Source organism: Sinocyclocheilus grahami, unplaced genomic scaffold (genome assembly GCF_001515645.1).
Source record: "Sinocyclocheilus grahami isolate Dianchi unplaced genomic scaffold, SAMN03320097.WGS_v1.1 scaffold678.1, whole genome shotgun sequence".
NCBI lineage: Eukaryota > Metazoa > Chordata > Actinopteri > Cypriniformes > Cyprinidae > Sinocyclocheilus > Sinocyclocheilus grahami.
In genome coordinates, this window is record NW_015505857.1 from 139,063 (window position 1) to 156,748 (window position 17,686).

General features: G+C 40.5%; 2 protein-coding genes across 3 annotated transcripts in view; one reads left to right on the top strand and one right to left on the bottom strand.

Annotated features, from left to right (window-relative positions):
• The window catches only part of LOC107559211 (bactericidal permeability-increasing protein-like), a 20,115-nt gene extending 19,630 nt beyond the window's left edge, over window positions 1-485 (top strand). Inside the window, exon 17 of the mRNA XM_016242961.1 lies at window positions 390-485. The gene's annotated coding sequence lies outside the window, so the exon portion shown is untranslated. The remainder of the gene's footprint in view (window positions 1-389) is intronic.
• Window positions 486-5,713: 5,228 nt separating this feature from the next.
• Window positions 5,714-17,335, bottom strand: LOC107559212 (interleukin-1 receptor type 2). Of its 2 annotated transcripts, none has more exons than XM_016242963.1 (10): window positions 16,253-17,335; window positions 15,977-16,052; window positions 13,091-13,240; window positions 11,348-11,513; window positions 11,084-11,261; window positions 10,928-10,975; window positions 10,745-10,810; window positions 9,927-10,062; window positions 8,568-8,701; window positions 5,714-6,190 (listed from the first exon to the last, which is right to left on the bottom strand). In XM_016242963.1, the coding sequence occupies exons 2-10, from the start codon at window positions 16,030-16,032 to the stop codon at window positions 6,051-6,053; spliced, it is 1,074 nt and encodes a 357-aa protein (XP_016098449.1). In that variant the 5' UTR covers window positions 16,033-16,052; window positions 16,253-17,335; the 3' UTR covers window positions 5,714-6,050. The 2 variants fall into 2 exon arrangements, with proteins under 2 accessions (XP_016098449.1, XP_016098448.1); XM_016242962.1 differs by having other exon boundaries at window positions 13,091-13,340.
• Between the last annotated feature and the right edge of the window lie 351 nt (window positions 17,336-17,686).

A 17,686-nucleotide genomic window follows, 5' to 3' on the forward strand; every position in this document is an offset into this window, starting at 1 on the left:
CTCTTCTCGTGTCCTCCTCGTCTCGTGTCCTCCTCGTGTCCTCCTCGTCTCGTGTCCTCCTCGTCTCGTGTCCTCCTCGTGTCCTCCTCGTCTCGTGTCCTCCTCGTCTCGTGTCCTCCTCGTGTCCTCCTCGTCTCGTGTCCTCCTCGTCTCGTGTCCTCCTCGTGTCCTCCTCGTCTCGTGTTCTCCTCGTGTTCTCCTCGTGTCCTCCTCGTGTCCTCCTCGTCTCGTGTTCTCCTCGTGTTCTCCTCGTGTCCTCCTCGTGTCCTCGTGTCCTCCTCGTGTTCTCCTCGTCTCGTGTCCTCCTCGTGTCCTCCTCGTCTCGTGTCCTCCTCGTCTCGTGTCCTCCTCGTGTTCTCCTCGTCTCGTGTCCTCCTTGTGTTCTCCAGTCCCTGCTTCCCTCTCCCCAGCTCCTGGAATCCACCCATCTCCATTAACTCAATAATGCATTAGTTACACCTTTTAGCCATTATTTACAACTTAAGAAGCCACATATTATTTTTGTGATGTAATTATATTTCTGTAAGTTAACTGAACAATATCCTAGTAATTATGTTTAATTACTGCTGGTTTGCAATTATACATTGCTGAACTTGCCACATAAGTAAATAATTATTTAGACACAAATTAAGTAATTAGACACGAAATATTGATTTGAGTTGAAATATTTGAATGCAAAGCTTCCGTGAAGACAGCAGTTGCGAGCAAGCAGCTAGTTCAAACTAGACAGACATTTAAGGGATACGGTGTCTCCCTTAAATAAAATCAATTTTCAAATGTTTTCATCATTGAAAATAAAGATGCTTACCTTTCAAAGTAAGAGTTAGAAACACTACTCACAAACAGCAAAGAACACAGAGTAATAAGAATACTAGAGAACTCACTCCAAAACAGTCTCCAAACAGAAAAGAACAGTGCAATTAGAGACCTTTAAAAGAGCAAACAAGCAAGCAAAGGTTTGCTTTAAATAAGCAAATTCCCCAGACATTAAGCATCAGCCTTACCTCATTATAGCTATGCTGCACGAGTAGGAGCTCCTTATTTTGTTTAATTTCTTCTATTCTTTGCTTTGTAGTAGTAGACATCATTGCATTGCACCTTTTGTCAAAATCAAAAAGAGTTTCCTTTTGTTAATGTTTTATCTCTTGGTAAAACCCAGGATCTGCAGTTAGTTCCTCTGTCCAGTCCATGTCGATGGAAGACTGCAGACATTTTTCTCACTTTTCTGAAAGTCTTCAGTACCTCTTTGTAGTATTTAATAACTTCTTCTGCCTTTCTGGCTGCACAAAAAAAAGTCAATGGACTAAATAAACATTGAAATAAACGTTTAATGAGAAAAGGCAAAACGGAGTCTTGAGTTCCTTGCCACGCTCATCTCTGGCTGCATGTTGTGACTATATCTCCCCATCATGTCCTTGTAAGATGATATTTACATTAATAAAGATCAAAGCTGATGCTAATGTATACGTTTCTCACACTTCATACTTGTTTACTTTTCTATGAACATGCTTAAGAAAAGTTTTTGAGAATACAAAAATATTCTTTTTAATGTTAGAAAATAAGAAGAGAATGGCAGTTCAGAAGAATTTTATGAATTTCTGTTTCGTGAATCTGGCCCCTGAGGCATCATATTTGATACATTTAACATGATTTTCTCAAAATGAAGGGGAACATTTTCTACAATTATACTGAAAGGTCCTTTACTTGCTAAAAGTATAAACTCTGAGTTAAGACAACAGAAGGCATGTAGTAGACTGTGTACAGCAGGAGATTCAGCAAAGTGTGGATTATTTAACATTTAGAGGACTTAGAAATCAAATGTGATACAGCAGGATTCATCACATTCATCACATAGCATGCACAGTTTCTGTGAACACAGGTTGAACATTTGTAGTTCATTTCAATGATTTTGAAGCAATGATATTTCAGAAATGTTTGTTGATACCTCAACTAAAAGGGTAAAAGGGTAGAAGCTAAAAAACAGCTGGGTCTTTGCTAGATACAGAGTCATGCCAGAAATAGAAGGCAAACACTTGCATATATGTTGCACATACAAACATTTGTAGTATTTGTGCTATTTGTTTCCTTGGATTCTTTTGATCTGGTTATTGGACTTTAGAGATCCAAGATCCAATTATTAGCAGCACTGTTCAAAGGCTACAAGTGCAATTGTGAACAGCATTTAAATGGAGAAGTACCATTTCTAATAATAATCATGACTCTTACCTCGTCCAGTTGTGTGTTTCTCTCTACGGCTCTTCTTTTCCTCACTGGATGAAATACTGTCATCTTCAGATGAGCTGCAGGAACTCCAATGGATCCTTCATCTCTGTAGCTTTTAAACACAGATGATATAAAACACATTCATTTTTCTAGCTTTATATAGGCCATGTTCACACAGAATACGGCGTCATGATACGGCTGTCAGTCCTGTATTAATACGGTTACATTCACACGCAGTCCAGTTATTTATGAGAGTGACAATCTCATTCTCAGAAAAGTCTGTCACGTCCTACAGTGTGAGAGAGCTGCTCGGCGCTGCACAAATGTGTGTCTCCCGTGTGCTGCGGGGTTTCATGTGTGACTTTGGTAGCGTACAGCAACACAGAGATGAGATGATTGTTGGTTTTCCTCTCCACACATAAAAGTAGCTGACGGTTAGTGAAGATCTTCACTTTCCTACAGTCAAGTGTTCAAGACATACGGAGACTCACAGCTGTGAGCAGAGCTGGGGGGAACTGATTACATGTCATCTGGATTACATAATCAGATTCAAAAATACTTCTAATTAGATTAAATTACACAGTAATAGACTCGTAATCAGACTACAGTTACTGTTTTATTGATCACATATTATTCACACAATAACAACGTTCCTTTTTAAAATAGCCTTCTGCTTACATACATTCAGAAAGACTTCAGTTTTGAGCACATTCACACAGAGATCAGTCACTGATCAGATGTCGATTTACACAGAAACTGAGCATTTGACCACTGGACTTACAGAAATCATTTCAGTTTTAAGTGTTTTCTCAACATTTCGGTAACACTTTATTCAGAATAATAACTTAGATCTTTAGTTAATATTTATATATATATATTCACATAGCTAGAAATATGAGATACTGTTCTTGTTAATGTTTACTAATGAACTTACTAAACGTTACCTAATGATTAACATATGATTATTTAATGTAAATTGAAATGCTTACAAATGACAATAAACTTTCAGGTCATGTGATCTTCATTTGTTGTGTAGACCTCTATTTACACACCATAACAATTAATCTATTAATCATTTGTTCCTGTTTTTGCAGCAGCCAATCTAAAGTGCAAACTATTCATCATTTGCAAATGTTTATAAATGATTACTAATCAGTATCTTTATGGGTATTGGACTTTTAGCTAATGGAACAAGGTTTGTGTAAAGGATGGCTGGTTAGGTTTAGCTAAATGCTTGCTAAAGACAAACAAAAAATTTTTGCACCAAAATTACAATCTGCTATCACCTCAACACTCACATTAGTACACTATCTTCAGTATATCAAATCAAACAAATCATTAAAAAAAAGAAAACACTTAATTTATCAAAACAATATAATATAAGCAGATTGAACCATGTTCCACTGTTGACCCTTAAACCAACCCTTAAACCTACCCACACCACCAAACCTGTCCCTAACCTCACCTGTCCCTAACCTCACCTCACCTAACCTAACCTCACCTAACCTGTCCCTAACCTCTCCTAACCTGTCCCTAACCTGTCCCTAACCTCACCTAACCTTACCTAACCTAACCTGTCCCTAACCTCACCTAACCTGTCCCTAACCTCTCCTCACCTGTCCCTAACCTCACCTGTCCCTAACCTCTCCTCACCTGTCCCTAACCTCACCTCACCTGTCCCTAACCTCTCCTAACCTGTCCCTAACCTCACCTAACCTGTCCCTAACCTCTCCTCACCTGTCCCTAACCTGTCCCTAACCTCACCTCACCTAACCTGTCCCTAACCTCTCCTAACCTGTCCCTAACCTCACCTAACCTGTCCCTAACCTCACCTAACCCTAACCTCACCTAACCTGTCCCTAACCTCTCCTAACCTGTCCCTAACCTCACCTAACCTGTCCCTAACTTGAAAGTTTATTGACATTTGTAAGTATTCTAACTTACATGAAATGATTTGTTTGAACATTATCCATTGTTTAATAAGTTTATTAGCAAACATTAACAAGCACATTATCTCACGTTTCTAACTCTTTGAATATATATTAACTGATGATCCATTAAGCATCATATAATTCTCGTTAATGATTTATTAATGAAAGTTATTATAAAATGTTACCAAATCTCTTTGCCCCCAGCATGTCATGCCCCTCACATACTCTGCCTCCCTCTCTGCAAAGTGCCCGTTTACAAAGCGCTTTCAGTTCCATTTTGAGCACCCCCTGCTTGCCTCACTAGCACCTCTTCCAGCAGCAACACAGCGTTCCCAGGAGTCTCCCATCCAGCTACTGACCAGCTCAACGCTGCTCAGCTTCAGTGGGAGACCAGTCTTGGGCTGCAGGGTGATATGGCATTTTAATGAATGTTATAGATTTCAGGGAAGATAGGTTTGTCCAGTGATCTATAAACACAGTTGTCTCACAGTTGTCGTTACATACTGTTCTGGGTCCATGACTACTACCACGCTACCTTTGTCTGTGGGCTTAATTATAATTGGGCTATCCCCTCTTGATCGTTTATTAATCTTAATCTTTTAGCGCCTCTGACAAATTCCATTCTTCCTCCCTGCCCGCTGTTCCTTTAACAGTTGTCCTATCTTCCTCTATTATTCGCCACAATAATTCTGGCTATTTTTCGACTCCCACCCAGAGCTTCTTGTAAATGGTACTGTCGTGGCAATTTTTTTCAACGCAAGAAACAGAGAAAGACAATTTTGATCAACTTATGTTATTTGGGAGAGGTTCACCACTGTCCATATTGCGTCCTGTTTCCTGGGTACAATGGACCAGCTCTTCCTCTGTCTGGAATTGGTTGTAAGAAAGAGCCTTTATCATCTTTCATTTTCTTCTCTCTTGCTCTAGATTTCAAATGATGAATGAGCTTGATATATTTATGCATCAGTCTGATCATGCTCTTAAACTGCATATTACTTTTCAGTCACTTTATTTTAAGGTCAAATTCTCACTATAAACAAACCATTAACTATGACTTTTGGCTCAATAAACTCCTAATTAGCTGCTTATTAAGAGTTAATAAGGTAGTTGTTACGTTAAGGTATCGGGTAGGATTAGGGATGTAGAAAATGGTCATGCAGAATAAATGCTTTATAAGTACTAATAAACAACTAGGTACTAGTGAGAATTGGTCCCTATGCTAAAGTGTTACCCACATTTCCATCACAAACATACATTATCATTAATTCCACAAGCAGGGTTGAGGGTTCAGGGGGGGTTAATAGGGAACTTTAAAGAGGTGAGTTTTAGCATTAAAATTATACTATTCTCAAAAAGCTGACATTGTGGTGTACAAAACGCTTTGAGACAATATGTATTGTGAAAAACACCATATAAATAAACTTGACTTGAATGACTGGAACAGAGGAAGAGTCACAGCATGTGTTATATGTCTGAGATAATGGGGAAGACTGCTGTAGATATAAAATAATGGCCAAATCAGATGTGTTGTTGTCTGCCAACATCTGATCTTGAACTAAAGTCTACACAGATGTTCTACTAATAGCTCGAAAAACAGAAGTTGTATGGATCCAAGTGCAGCTTTATTTTAAAGCTAAATACAAAGAAACAAGGAACCAAGTCTTGCCAATATGCATACAGAACAGACCAAACAAGTACTGAAAATAGGGGAGTGTGTATGTGGGAGTAATGATTGCAAGAAACAAGAAACACCCGAAAACAATTAGAGAGGGAACTGTGAGGCAAGACCTAGCAAAACAAAGTTCAAACAAAAGACCAACTCGACACAAAAGATCAGAGTAACTAAAACATGATGAAGATAGGTGCATTGTTGAAGATGTAAAGTGGAAGCCATCTTCACATGGTGCTGTCCTGTCGAGCCAGAACATAGTCCCTTGGTTTCTGTGGCCTTTGGCACAAATGATATGCAAAAACACACACCACGAGCATAAAACAGGAGGATGCAGCAGCTCCCACCAACCACACAGACTCCGAGTCTAAAGAGAGGAGGAGAAAGAAATTGAAGCAGACAATTTAAACATATCTAAATAGACATTTTAGACTTATCATTTACAGGTTCTCTAATTTTTCTTTTTCAATTTCAATGTGCACAACAGTACACTGTGAAAGATTTTTGAAAGAAACATTTTTGTTATACTGGTTGAAAGTCTCTTCACATTCTGATAGCAATCAATAATTAAAGTGGTCCAAATAGGCTTAGGACCATAAAATGTTCTTGCAATCAGTGTGTTCGGTACGAGTGCTATGATAGGATGTCTATGTATTTGCATCCCTCCATGCAGCCAATAGTGAGAGTTTGGGGCGTGGCTACTGTAGCAAGTAGTGAACGTTACAGAAGTGAAAGATAAAATACGAAGAAGACTTGCCAAAATACACAGAGACAGATGATGTTTACCATTGTTTTACTCCGTTGTCTGTGTTGGAATGAATGAATTTGATGGAATGTTTGGGTTTAGCAATCATCAACAATTACCCTCGCACACCTGTAGGTGATCGATAGGTGTGTAGGATAAACAACCAAAAACAGGTCCAACATCATTTGCTTTGATATATTAATATATACAAATTTTGTCTAGTACAGGTCCTTTCGAACACCATAAAATTAAATCAGCGTAACATTAGAAAAAAAACTTTTGATGATGGATTGTTTATATCGTCACAAAATGTAAACTATATTATCGGCTAACTGCTAAATGCGACTGTATGATACGAAGATAATAGCATAAAAACATTAACATCATGATTTTCTGTACAGCTGCTTTGAAGCAATGATACTTGTGAAAACACACAATACACTGAAAATGCAGTGAGTGCGTTTACATGCACGTTCCTGACCGATTATGCTTAATAAGCCGACAAAGCACATGATCATATAAATGTGTTAACTCATTTTCCTTTATCAGAGTAATGTCATAAACAGCTTAAGCATAAACCGATCATACCAGCTAGATTTCACTCAGCATGTAAATGCATGAACCTGCTTTCTGGCAGTTTATTGAAGTGCGCATGTGTGAAATGTGACAAGAACGCGTCCTTACTGCGGATTTAAGCGCATCCAGACAGAGCAAAGGAGGAAATAAACCACAAACTCAGATGCTTTCTTGACCTGAAGAATTATAAAAATGTGCTCTCATCTCGTGCAGCAGAAGTAGAAGTGGTTCAGTCAAAATGCTGCATCTTCAGAAGATTATATATTATATATTAAGTTTTCCACTGACATGCTGAAATGCTCTTCTTCAGTTTTTAATGATTTATTTAACATGACAACCAACATAACAAATGAAACGAACCTACTTTGGGACATTAAATGCGTTCACGCAATGTTGTAATTCCAAGATGACAAAACATGACGTTCTACTCTAGCTGTTCCAAGTCCTCAGACTCTGAATTATGTGTTTCTATGGCAACTCTATCAATGCCATGGTGTTCACATTCTTGCAGAACTCATAATTACAACTTATAAGCGGGAATGTTCTGAGAGCTACGACTCGGACTACCTGACTGCCTCCAGATTAATTTAGACGCTGCCTCGGAGTAGAACGTCACGTGTTGTTATCTCAGAATTACGGTAATTACGACACATAGTGTGAATGCAGCTAATATCCTAAAGTGAGTGATATGTGGCTGTTCATGTGACTAAAGCTGAATGAGGCGGCCTGCTCATGTAGAGTCAGCATACGTTTGCACGTCAACGATTGTACTAAATACTGAAGAGTTTTTCCTTTGTGTTTTTGAAAGGTTTCACATACAGATGATAACGTTGTCAAACTGATGCAAACCTGCATGCCAGGCCAGTACCTGGCAATGCCACTTTACCAGTGCATACACGCATTCCTACAGACTGACATCACAGCATGACAACAACATTATCGTTTCCAAAAACACACTTTGCACTTTGAAACCTGTGTTCTAAAGGCTGCATTTGCAGGTGACCAAAATGGTGACATGTAAATACCCCCTAAATCAGCTTTTCACGAGTTCGCCTGCCCATTCAGCCCTGCCAGGTAATGGTAAAACGAACTTGGCTTGCTGTCCGTGAAGAAGGTTTGAAACCCGAGGCTCGGCTTGAGCTCAGAGTAAGAAACCCCCTATGATGATATGGTGTGGATGAAAGAGAAGGGATTTAAAGGAGGAGAAGGGGTGGTGGAGGGATGCCGGAAGAATAATCGTTTGGACGGAACAATATACGGTCGAAACGATAATTGGCAGGACTGGTTGATTAGGCTCCTCCCAAACCTGCGTTGTGAACCTCATTTATTTGGCTACTGATATGATCTCATGTGAGTTTAAATGATTTCAAATTAGCACTAAGAAAAGAAGCATACAGTAGCCCCTCTGGTCAACGGTACCCACCTTCCAGTTTGATTTGAGTGACAACTTCCTGTTTCTGGTCTTCGTTTTGGCATATGCACTTCAATTCTGTCCCATTGTCCTCTTCCAGGAGCTCGAGGATAACCAGCTGCACCTCCAGATGCTTGCCTGAGATACTGAAAACACATCAACTCTGTGTGATGTTAAATTCCACATAGTGCTGAGTATTGGATGAAAGTATTCTCCATTATTGTCAGGACTCTGGTCTCTCCAGTTCTTGCATTGTTTTTTGTTTCGCCTTATTCCACATGACAGCCACACACAGCTGATCACTCGTTTCTCTTTTGCCTGCTCTCTCCTACTGAACTCTTGTCTTGTTATGCCTTGACTTTTTGTCTTTGTATTTTCGGATCTGTGTGTGCTAGAGCTCTCTGCCCAATCCTGTGTTGCCCTGTCTGAGGTTTGTCTTCAGACTGCTCTGCCCAGTGCTTGGACCCTCTGCTCTCTTGCCTCAGTCAAGTCCCTTGGTTCTGGCTGTCAACTTCCTGCCTGTGCCTGACCTTGCCCTTGGCTTTACTCTTTGGACTATCTGCCCATTTCAGACTGCTTTGCCAGCTCTGACCTTTGCCTGGCCCCTGACCTTCCTTCAGCCTCTACCAGTTCCTCCTCCGCCCCAGTACTCTGTGGACGGTTTTTGTGCTGCAAAGCCTGTTGGAGATCACTAAAAGTAATTTGAAAGTGTGTAAATGGCGAGAATGATATCAGACAATATCAGACTGATGGACTGGCCATCTGTGCATGGCATTTCCCCCATCAGTGGCCTTACCAGCGTTCCCACGACCCTGCAGAAGACAAGCGATTTGGGGAATGAATGAGACTCAAGACCAGACTCGAAGTATAAATGTTCCATGAACATTACAAGACCAAGACCATAAAAATGGTCTCGTCTCATCACGGTCATGGACCATTTAGACTAGGCCTTGACTCTGACTTGCTGATAGTTCTTTGCTATTGTGTTTCTGGACTGGGGCACATTGTGTTTGCTGCATAGGTTTGCATGACAATGACGTGAAACCAGACTTCATTCATCCCAAAGGAAGGCACATTTACACTGAATCATTCAGAACCTCTTCTGGTCTCTGTCTCGACTCAGACTCAACCTAGCCTGGTCTCTGACTCCAATGACCATCCATCCATTCTCCAAACCACGTGTCCTGTGTACTGTAGGGTCATGGGGATGCTGGGGCCTATCCTGCCTGCCCATGGACTCACTTCTGCCTCCGCTGCATTCTCACCAAAGTGTCTAGACCATTCGCTCATGTGCTCTGGACTGTTGACTGTCACCTTTGACCTTTATTCACACACAATGTTCAAATGGATCAATGCAGGCATCAAGGTTACCTCTTATCTGTCTGAAAAGCACGTCCACCCAGGTAAGAGTTTTCCACTGACTGGTCATTAACCAGCCATGTCACATCTGTGGACTGAGCTAGCTGGTTTCCAACAGACACCATGCACTGGATCACCAAAGGAACGCCTGCAAGTTAACAGCACTGTTAAAGGTTGGTAAGTAACTGTCTGATAATCACTACATAACAGTAAGTAAACAAACATGGGCCTTATTCACTCACTGTGGGAAGGTTCTTACAGAGAATTAATGATTCAGTACTTAAAATAATATAACATTTTTAAATTACCAATTCAGTCCACATAGGTGAGAGAGATGAGGTTGTGCTGGAAGCCCTTTATGGAGAATACTTGAATGCAATTCTTAGTGAATTCAATCGAATGTGAGCAATCAACATGTATGTTTGCTTTATGACTATTTATTATTAACTTCTGGGAAATTAAAGTCTAGGAAATGAAAGCTCTTGCTCAAGTCCTCCATCATGCTGGAAAAACCAAATCTGTTTACTGTCCTTTTACTCGCGGATTATATTAACATGTGAACTTGTTAACTTCAGTGTCTTCTGTATAGCCAGTTTTTTCACTGTCCATTATTGTGCTGTAAACCTGTCCCTGAAAGTTGTGTCCAATCCAAATGAAACTGGCTAAGCTCCATTTCAAATTAAGTACAGTACAGTTTATTTGTATTACAGAATACGGTCATACGATAATATGGACAGTGTCATGCAATGTGTGACCTGCATATAAATATATCATCTAAATTTCTGACAATAAACCCCTGTAAATTAGTATTGTTAACAGTGTAGACTCACCTAAATGACTTTCAATGAAGGATCCGTTTGCAGGAAAGACAATGTAAGGGAATGAAAGACTCGATGCTGTGAGAAAACATTGTTAAATTACCAGGGAGTAGAATTCAAATGGTTATTTTAATGTTTTAGATCAATATGTAGGTTCAATTATATATATTTTTAAAAAGCATCTCTGATACTTGCATGTGAAAGCACTGAGACTGTTAGAGGTGACCGCTTCTGATTCTGGGACTGAAAAAGAAAAGATGTCATCATTTGCTCAACCATCGGACAGGTTTAGAAAGAAAGAGAAGCAGTGGCAGAACCGTCCGTATGACACGACGTAGGGAATTTATTTACCTGACACTTGAACTCTCCAGGTCCTGCTCACATTATACTGGGTATTGTTGAAAATCACACTTAGCCTACACGTGTAGAAGCCCTCATCTTTCACAGAGATGTTTTTGATGGCCAGAATTATGCCTCTCTCGACTGTATACTGTCCTTTGCCGATAGGGAGAGCTGTGCTCTGAAAATCCTGTAAATTAATACATTTTAGAAAAATTTTTGTCCTTTGAATTCAAATATGTATTTACATGTTTTCCACAATGTGCAGGGACCTACCTTGTACCACTTTGGATTTTCAGACCTTTTGAAGTATTTCAAATGGGGACAGACGATGTCAGTATCTTCTCCTGCGCGTGCGGTGTAGGGCATTACAGTGATGTTGGGCTCCTCTTCCTTGTAGATCATTACTGTAATACTCCCAGTGAGGCAGAACGTGTCGCTCCTGCGTGACAGATGCATTACTAACTACATTTAGATCAGCATGCTAAGAACTTCATCACTGTTGACCCATCCTTAAACCTACCCATACTACCAAACCTGTCCCTAACCTCACCCGCATCCCACCTCAATAGCAGCAAGTGTTTTACAATACAATATGAACACAATAAGTACTTTTTTGATGTAAGTACATAGTAGTTAAGGCCACTTAATGTAAAGTGAAAATCTGACATGAACTGTCCTGTAAATGTTGTTTGTATGCTCAAAAGTGTTAAAAAGCTTATATTTCAGGCTAGTCCAGCCAATGCGCAGCTCTAAAGTGTGTCTCAGGACGCTGAATGTTTCTATGGCAACTGGAGCTTCTAATGGCAGCTGCAGTGAAGTGATGACTTTATTCATTAGTGATTGGCTCATTTATTTAGAAGGCAGGACTTATTCTGCCATACTGCATGTAGCACCTTCTCCCATTCATAGTAATGTGAGTGCACTGTCTTGGTATTTCCGTAGTCCGGGGGGCCGAGTGCCCCGTGTCAACAAGCTTGACCCCCTAAATTTGGAATTGTATCACACCAAACAATTCTGGGTGTAATGCGCAGTTTGTCCTTTAGGTGGCAGTAATGGAATAAAGTAATTCATTGTGCCATAACATTTTTGTCAAGAGGAAATTATTGAAAAGTCAGAACACATGCAGAGACCGTGTGCTTCAGAGAGAAGGAGCTTCACATATTCATCAGAGCTACACCAAAAAAAAGGATACAGGTAACGAAAATAAAAATTAAATTTCTGTCATGTTCACGCAGTGAGAAATGCTGTTAAGCTATCCAAGTGTCCGCTGTTGCTTATATTAGACATTATAAAACTACAGATCAAGCAATCATGACTTTGCAAACACTACAGAAAGCTACCAGAGAACAGATGTAACACGTTAAAGAAATTTAGATTTCAATATTTAATTTATATTGTCTGGTTTTGCCCTACATTGATTGCTTGCCTTTTTATTAGGTGATATGAAGCAGACGCGACTGTGCAAAGACAAAATCTGGTAATGGAACCTTCATTTGAGTTGAACTTGTTATAGCTCACTTCTAGAGATTGCAGGGTGAAGAAATACTGAATGAGAAATACTGAAAGCTGGTTAAGATTAATTTTAAAAGTGTTCCCCCTAAAAGAAGCACAAGTGGCCCCTGCCACGTTTATTATCTGCATTAATAACATCAAAACATTCATGAGATACATAACTCATATAAATATAAACCATGCTTTAAGTGCAAGAGTGGTGTCAACTACATACTGGGTTCATATTTCACTCCAAAACCAAAAGGTAGAAAAAAGTCATTTAGACCTTCATTTAACTTTTTTTCTACCTTTGATTTAAGAGTGAAATTTATGAAATATAAACATTTATATTTAGTCTACTGTAATATGAAATGTATATTAAAGACGATCGATGTTATTTCAGTGGTAGAGTATGTCTGTAAGTAAAGGTGATGTTAGTACTAGTATGTTAGCATGTCCGTTCCTGGATTTAAAGTGTGCTAGTACTCCGGTTTTGGAGGAGACTGTCAGTCTGTGAGCTCTGACCTGAAGATGTAGGTGTAGGTTCCAGAGTCTGAGGGGTGAGACGGGAGGAGCAGGATCCTGCGCTCGGTCAGCATCACCCCATCACGCCTCTCGCTCCTCAGGCTGCTGTGACGGACGTGGAAGCTCGAGCTGCTGTCCACTCGCAGTCTCCTGTAATTAATCGCATCTTCAAGAAAAGGGAATCTGATGATAACCGCTTCGCCTTGAACTCGATAATCTGGGATCTCTGGACCCACAAGCACACAACTGTCTGAACCAACAACCACAAGAGCTTGTTAATCCACAAACAGTAGTACGGTAGCACGGTATCACAATCACAGTTCACTGACTCAGGCTATTCAGGTGTAGGTGAGCGGGATTTCACCAAGTACAACATGTTCCTGGAACATCATTCCAATCAACCAATCAGAATTGAGGGATAACTTTTCAGTAAATGTCAGTTTTAGGCTTAAAATCAGGATTAGGTGCTTTTACACCCTTGTTAATCAGCTATCATTTCCCACTGATTTTAGGAATAAATTATGGGTAAGGTTTAGGGTTGGGGATTGGGTTAAGTCTGTATTTTTGGACAGTAATGTTGATTCAGGAGTCTTACTTGGCAAAATCACAGCGACCTTCAGATGTACATGTGCTTCACGCTTTCCTCTCAATAACAACACAGCAGTTAGAAAGAATCTGATCATTCGGCTCTCCAGTCAAGTCACATCACGTTTATTAATATAGACATTCATTTATATAAGACTGTATACTACAGCTTTACAGTATCGTTCATGTAAAATCACTTTCGACCACTTCTGATTCGGATTATAACTTCAGTTTCTACTATAAAGCAGCTCTCCGGTGTGTTCATGTTATCACTCGCAGACTGAAAAGAAGAAATGAACCGGAGGAGATTTCCACCAATGGTAAATTCACTGTGGCCAGCCAATTTGAGCTCCCAAAACCAACTTAATTTTCCTGAAATGACGTCACACCCGATCATTCTTCAATTTTGATAATTTTAGCAATGATTAGCATTGGGAGTGAAGTGGAAAACATGATTTCTCTCCTGTCAGATACTGTAGGGTGTTTTGGTAAGATGTACCGTAGCAGTTCATCCATTCTCCAGGCCGCAGGGATGCTGGAGCCTATCCTAGAGTCTCCGAGCTGGACCGATGGACAGTCCATAAGAACACAGGACACTTCACACTCCATCTGCTCTTGGACTCGTGACTGGCTTTGCTGTGAGGCCGAACTCATGATTGCCAGGGGAAATAGTCCTGCAGTAGTCTGTCTTCTTTGGTTCTTGCCGTGCTGGCTGTCAGTAGGGCTGCTGAGGAAAGGTCAGTTCAATTCCTCAAGTCAATTCTATTCTAAAGGTGGCAGTCCAGGAAAGCAAGTCCTCAGAAGCGCAGTGCTAATGCTCATCTGGTACTGGCAGCAGCTCTGGATGGAAGGCTTTGCTGGGAAAGCGAGGTTTCTGCTGGTAGAGGGGTCAGTGAGCCAGCGGGGGGCCAGTGTAATGAATGAAGAATTTATTATATTGATGTACTGAATTATTAATTTGCTGCCCCAAAAACACTAATCCAAACAGTGATTGTTCACATCAATCCCACGAATGAATCTTGGACATCATGACTGACAACAGAAATTGAGATTAAGTTTATTTAAAACAATAGCATTCTAAGGATTTGCTGAATCGGTCTCTTCTTCATCTCTCAAGTCGAGTGTATCGGAATGATTTAATATTAGACTAATAAGGGTTCTTTCACACCAGGCTCGTTGTTTGGGAAGCTGGTGTGTTTCCCCCCTTAGCTCGGTTCGTTTGGGCATATGTGAACACGGCAATCGCGCTCGGATCCGTGCCAAAACAATCGGTCCGAGATCGCCTGAACGAGGTGGTCTCGGCTCGATTGAAAACAAACTCTGGAGCGGTTCGGTTGTAGTGAGAAAGCAATCCGATCCAACAGACCAACGAACCAGGCTATATCACAATGTATAATTACGTAAGTTCCGTGAAAAGCATTAGCTTTGTTGTTTTGCTACTACCTCAAAATGAACCTGTGAATGTCTGTGGCTGAGCACGTCTTCGCCATTCAAAATCAAAGCGCATGCACTTTTTCATTTTATAATGCCGTCTTATTGCTCTTCTTTGTAGTAGGTGCATTTTAAAAAAATTTTCTCAATGAATCCTGGACTCCTGCTCAAAGTGATAAATTAATATAAAGACAGCTACAAAACAACAACAATAAGCCCGTGAAGCTGTTGTGGTTCCATCCTGACGGATGACATGCGTGACAGCTCAGTGGAATCCCGGAAAATAACCCGTGGAACTTTGACCAATGAGAGAACAGTTTACTCGCTCGTGACTGTATTAACACCTGTTTTCACACCTGTAAATCGATTGCTTTGCTCCAAAACAGGGATTAAAATGATTACAATGTTGCTTTTTATTCTTGGTGCGGTTCACTTTCACACGGCAGTGTTTCTAAACGGACCAAATTTGTTAATACAAGTCAACGCGCTAGTAAACTGTTCTCTCATTGGTCTATTTCTTCACGCAACATACGAAAATACAAGCAAAGTGTTTTGCTATGACTAAAAAACATGCCCATGGAGATAAATCAGACACCGCAGGTCACATTTGGTCAGTTAAGACGCACTACAAAAGCAGCAGAATGCAAGCACATATGTTTTTAAATAATGTGTTAAAATAATTGACTGAAATCAGTCTTGAAGTCTTTGATTGTATAGGAGCCGTTGACATGACATTTCAAGCAGTGAAATCCTGTATCATAATTATTCATGCATTTTTAGGAGAGGAATGCGTGGAAAGTGGTCCTGTGCACGCACTTCATACATGGCTATGGAATAATATTCTGTAGTGTTGCATAAACTCATCCTTACCCTCCAGAGGCAGCGCAGAGGTCAGGAATAATCTCAGGGAAAACATGACAATGCATGTGCTGAAATCAAAGAGACACTAGCAGGAAAGAGCACACAACATGAGCATCAACACATTTATCTACATCTCTGCTCTCCTTAACACCCTAATAACACCATTCAGTGGTGTCCCACAATGTTATATATAACAAACATGTATCAAGTATCCATCCAGTTGTATTCATTATGTATGGCAGAATAAAACTATTGTATATGGAATGTCAGTGCACTGGCTCTCACCTGCCTACTGATGATCATGATGGAGATGAAGATGAGTGAATCTGTGAAGAGCTTGCTGGCAGAATTAGAGCCCACGGGACATGAGCAGCATTCAGCCGTTCTCGGTGTTTCTGTCTCTTATGGACAGCTCCCATTCACACCACGCTTCCTCATCAATACGTGGAAATTCCACATTTCCAAATCAGTCCAGCTCTCCTCTGAACAGCACATGCAGAGAAACACACAGAGCTTCACACGGAACATCTTATGATAGGACACATGATGACTTGTGTGCAAGCAAACATACCAAACGGTCTACAGGCTGTTAAACAGATTACACATTGTGTATTTGACCGTGTAGTAAGCTTTGAGCACAAAGTGTAGCTGTTCTTCATTTCTTTGTGTGCTTTGTGTGATGCAATCATGATGTTCTAAAGCAAATGCCTGCGTTTGTACATTTTGGAAAAAAAGAGGAAACTGATGACTCGCTGGTAGTTCCCCTACAGACCTCTATGATATATATATATATATGTATACACACACACAGATGTGGTACTGGAGATTCAGCTGAAGCATGCCGGTGGTAGTCCCCGTGTTCTCTTTCAGTAACCGTTACATAAATCAGTCATGCTCAGTCCTTTTTAACAGCAGCACTGCCTATTAAAGATTATTCATCAACACGCATGGCATTAGTCACCTGACCTTTTTTCTGATGTTGTAACCTCACACAAGTGTAATGTATATTCTTGGGCACTCTCGCTATTCTTTCTCACTCTCTTATTAAGACAGAGAGGAGATTGCATGTGCTGGGATTTCTTCCAAGAGAAAGGTCACGGTCTTCTTGCCCCATCTCTGTGGTTAGTTTCGACCACTAAATGCTCATATTGTCATATTAGTTAATTGTCACTGTGCAGGACATAGAGTTGTGAATTGCATTATTTGCTCAATTCTGCCACTTTGACATTTAATGAACTGAAAGACTGCACAAGAGTCTTTATATTATTTAGGAACGCCTAATGAACTATTGTTCCTAGAGAGAACTACTCCTAACAGTTCACAAATAAACGTGTGTGTGCTTGTGTGTTTGAGTGAGTGAGTGTGTGTGTGTGTGTGTTAGTGAGTGTGTGTTTGAGTGAGTGTGTGTGTGTGTGTGTTAGTGAGTGTGTGTGTGTGTTAGTGAGTGTGTGTGTGTGTGTGTTAGTGAGTGTGTGTGTTAGTGAGTGAGTGAGTGAGTGAGTGTGTGCGTGTTTGAGTGAGTGTGTTTGAGTGAGTGTGTGTGTGTGTGTGCGTGAGTGAGTGTGTGTGCGTGTTTGAGTGAGTGTGTGTGTGTGTGTTTGAGTGAGTGTGTGTGTGTGTGTGTGTGTGAGTGTGTGTGTGTGTGTGTGTGTGTGTGTGTGTGTGTGTGTGTGTGTGTGTGTGTGTGTGTGTGTGTGTGTGTGTGTGTGTGTGTGTGTG